A 3,901-nucleotide genomic window follows, 5' to 3' on the forward strand; every position below is an offset into this window, starting at 1 on the left:
AGCATGTAAAACTGGGGTGTTCAGCTCAACACCTGCTTTAAATCCGCGTTCATATGGTGCTAGCTTGAAACACAATTCCCTGTGGACCAATTATAACGTTTTTCTCTGTGTTGTGCCGCTCTCAGAAGTCTCAACAAATGACAGATGGCAGGTAACTCGATAACAACGGACGTTTTTATTGGATCCAAAAGGAATATAGGCAATCAGCACAATGTTTGAGGTGATTTGGGCAAAGGGGGGAGGATTTCATGCCAGTGGGACATTTTTGGTTTGCCTTTTAAACACACTGCCTCAGTATAGTCCATTAACTGGCTTTCCACATTTTATATGTAGGCTACTTAACTGATATGTGCTGAGCACTGAAGAAATTCCTGTTGTTTTCATGTTAAGAGCATACAGATATGGCATATCTCCCAATCCAACAGGCAAATGAGCCTGAAACACGAAGTACCTTCTTTTTTGACACTGTCTTCATTCCACTGCACATTCAGTTGTTCATCTCTCCGTAACTTGTTCTGCAGCCATACACAGTTATCTTCTTTCTCTATGCATTTTAGAAGAGTCGCCTTGGATAAGAGTGTCGCCTTGGATAAGAGTGTCGCCTTGGATAAGAGGGTCGCCTTGGAGAAGAGTGTCGCCTTGGAGAAGAGTGTCGCCTTGGATAAGAGTGTCGCCTTGGATAAGAGTGTCGCCTTGGATAAGAGTGTCACCTTGGATAAGAGTGTCACCTTGGATAAGAATGTCACCTTGGATAAGAGGGTCACCTTGGATAAGAGTATCGCCTTGGATAAGAGTGTCACCTTGGATAAGAATGTCACCTTAGATAAGAGTGTCACCTTGGATAAGAATGTCACCTTGGGTAAGAGTGTCACCTTGGATAAGAGTGTCGCCTTGGATAAGAATGTCGCCTTGGATAAGAGTGTCGCCTTGGATAAGAGTGTCACCTTGGATAAGAGTGTCGCCTTAGATAAGAGTGTCGCCTTAGATAAGAGTGTCGCCTTGGATAAGAGTGTCGCCTTGGATAAGAGTGTCACCTTGGATAAGAGTGTCACCTTAGATAAGAGTGTCACCTTAGATAAGAGTGTCACCTTGGATAAGAGTGTCACCTTGGATAAGAGTGTCACCTTGGATAAGAGTGTCACCTTGGATAAGAGTGTCACCTTGGATAAGAGTGTCACCTTGGATAAGAGTGTCACCTTGGATAAGAGTGTCACCTTGGATAAGAGTGTCACCTTGGATAAGAGTGTCACCTTGGATAAGAGTGTCACCTTGGATAAGAGTGTCACCTTGGATAAGAGTGTCGCCTTGGATAAGAGTGTCACCTTGGATAAGAGTGTCACCTTGGATAAGAGTGTCACCTTGGATAAGAGTGTCACCTTGGATAAGAGTGTCACCTTGGATAAGAGTGTCGTCAGATTATTAACTGTGCATATCAATTGAGGGATAGGCAGTTATGCATCTAGGGTTCCTCGCAGGTAAAATCAATGTCAGGGGCTCACCGTTGATTAAAGGTCCCGATGTTACAGGGTTGTAACTAGAGGGAGTACAGCTATGACTGGACGTGACTTTCGTAGAAGGATAGAAGAGCATTTTAGCTAACCCTAACCCCTAACCCTAACCCCTAACGCCTAACCCTAACCCTAACCATAGGTTTGAATCCGTACTACTGCCCTTTGCCACAACCTCTCTCTATCTGTCCCTATTGCCCTCCTCTCTCTCTATCTGTCTCTATTGCCCTCCTCTCTCTCTATCTGTCCCCATTGTCATTCTCTCTTTCTATCTGTCCCCATTGTCCTCCTCTCTCTCTATCTGTCCCCATTGCCCTCCTCTCTCTCTCTATCTGTCCCCATTGTCCTCTTTCCTCTCTATCTGTCCCTATTGCCCTCCTCTCTCTCTATCTGTCCCCATTGTCATCCTCTCTCTCTATCTGTCCCCATTGTCCTCCTCTCTCTCTATCCTTCCCTATTGCCCTCCTCTCTTTCTATCTGTCCCCATTGTCATCCTCTCTCTCTATCTGTCCCCCTTGTCCTCTTCCCTCTCTATCTGTCCCCATTGCCCTCCTCTCTCTCTATCTGTTCCCATTGTCCTCTTTTCTCTCTATCTGTCACCATTGCCCTCCTCTCTCTCTATCTGTCCCCATTGTCATCCTCCGTCTCTATCTGTCCCCATTGTCCTCTTCCCTCTCTATCTGTCCCCATTGTCATCCTCTCAATTTATCTGTCCCCATTGCCCTCCTCTCTCTCTATCTGACCCCATTGTCATCCTCTCTCTCTCTATCTGACCCCATTGTCCTCCTCTTTCTCTATCTTTCCCCAGTGTCCTCTCTCTCTCTATCTGTCCCCATTGTCCTACTCTTTCTCTATCTTTCCCCAGTGTCCTCTCTCTCTCTGTCTGTCCCCACTGTCCTCCTCTCAAACGATCTGTTCAATTTAAAATGCAGACAAGACAAGATGTTGTAATTTTGTTATTTTCCATCTCTTGAAAGAAAAGAGAAAGTCCGATACATCTCTCTTGCTGTGTGATATTGGAGGTTCTATGGAAGCATGCATATCCTGTCTGACCGGCAGATTGATTAACACAGAGGAGTTGTTTCCACCCTATAATCATTTCTCTATTTAGAGCGAGGTGGCCGAAGCCCAGTGGGTGTCTGATATGACGTCCACCAGAGCGGCTGATTGCCGTCATTGCAATGGTGGTAATTCTATCCGCGAGCCCACAGAAACAGCCACGCTAATGTCATACGACGAGCCTCTGGAAGAAAGAGCATGGCAAGTAGCAGCGAGCAGTGCTCTGTAAAGTTCAGGTTTCTGACTAGAGGGAGTACAACTACGACTGAAAGTGACCTTTTCTTGGCAGGTTAGGAGACTTAGGTTAATAAGGACATGAAAAGGGTTAGGGTTAGGGGTTAGGGTTAGGGGTTAGGGTTAGGGATTCAAACCTATGGTTAGGGGTTAGGGGTTAGGGTTAGGGATTCAAACCTATGGTTAGGGTTAGGGATTCAAACCTATGGTTAGGGTTAGGGATTCAAACCTATGGTTAGGGTTAGGGATTCAAACCTATGGTTAGGGTTAGGGATTCAAACCTATGGTTAGGGTTAGGGATTCAAACCTATGGTTAGGGTTAGGGATTCAAACCTATGGTTAGGGTTAGGGATTCAAACCTATGGGTTAGGGTTAGGGATTCAAACCTATGGTTAGGGTTAGGGATTCAAACCTATGGTTAGGGTTAGGGATTCAAACCTATGGTTAGGGTTAGGGATTCAAACCTATGGTTAGGGTTAGGGATTCAAACCTATGGTTAGGGTTAGGGATTCAAACCTATGGTTAGGGTTAGGGATTCAAACCTATGGTTAGGGTTAGGGATTCAAACCTATGGTTAGGGTTAGGGATTCAAACCTATGGTTAGGGTTAGGGATTCAAACCTATGGTTAGGGTTAGGGATTCAAACCTATGGTTAGGGTTAGGGATTCAAACCTATGGTTAGGGTTAGGGATTCAAACCTATGGTTAGGGTTAGGGATTCAAACCTATGGTTAGGGTTAGGGATTCAAACCTATGGTTAGGGTTAGGGATTCAAACCTATGGTTAGGGTTAGGGATTCAAACCTATGGTTAGGGTTAGGGATTCAAACCTATGGTTAGGGTTAGGGATTCAAACCTATGGTTAGGGTTAGGGATTCAAACCTATGGTTAGGGTTAGGGATTCAAACCTATGGTTAGGGTTAGGGATTCAAACCTATGGTTAGGGTTAGGGATTCAAACCTATGGTTAGGGTTAGGGATTCAAACCTATGGTTAGGGTTAGGGATTCAAACCTATGGTTAGGGTTAGGGATTCAAACCTATGGTTAGGGTTAGGGATTCAAACCTATGGTTAGGGTTAGGGATTCAAACCTATGGTTAGGG

At 45.0% G+C, this 3,901-nt stretch overlaps 1 protein-coding gene across 1 annotated transcript; it reads left to right on the top strand.

Moving 5' to 3' along the window:
- Nucleotides 1-546: 546 nt before the first annotated feature.
- LOC139575371 (zinc finger protein 512B-like) lies at nucleotides 547-1,440 on the top strand. Its single transcript, XM_071400285.1, has one exon. It carries the CDS (start codon nucleotides 547-549, stop codon nucleotides 1,438-1,440), a length of 894 nt encoding a protein of 297 aa, XP_071256386.1.
- Nucleotides 1,441-3,901: the final 2,461 nt, after the last annotated feature.

This window comes from Salvelinus alpinus, chromosome 5 (genome assembly GCF_045679555.1).
Source record: "Salvelinus alpinus chromosome 5, SLU_Salpinus.1, whole genome shotgun sequence".
In the NCBI taxonomy this organism is placed as follows: Eukaryota; Metazoa; Chordata; class Actinopteri; order Salmoniformes; family Salmonidae; genus Salvelinus; species Salvelinus alpinus.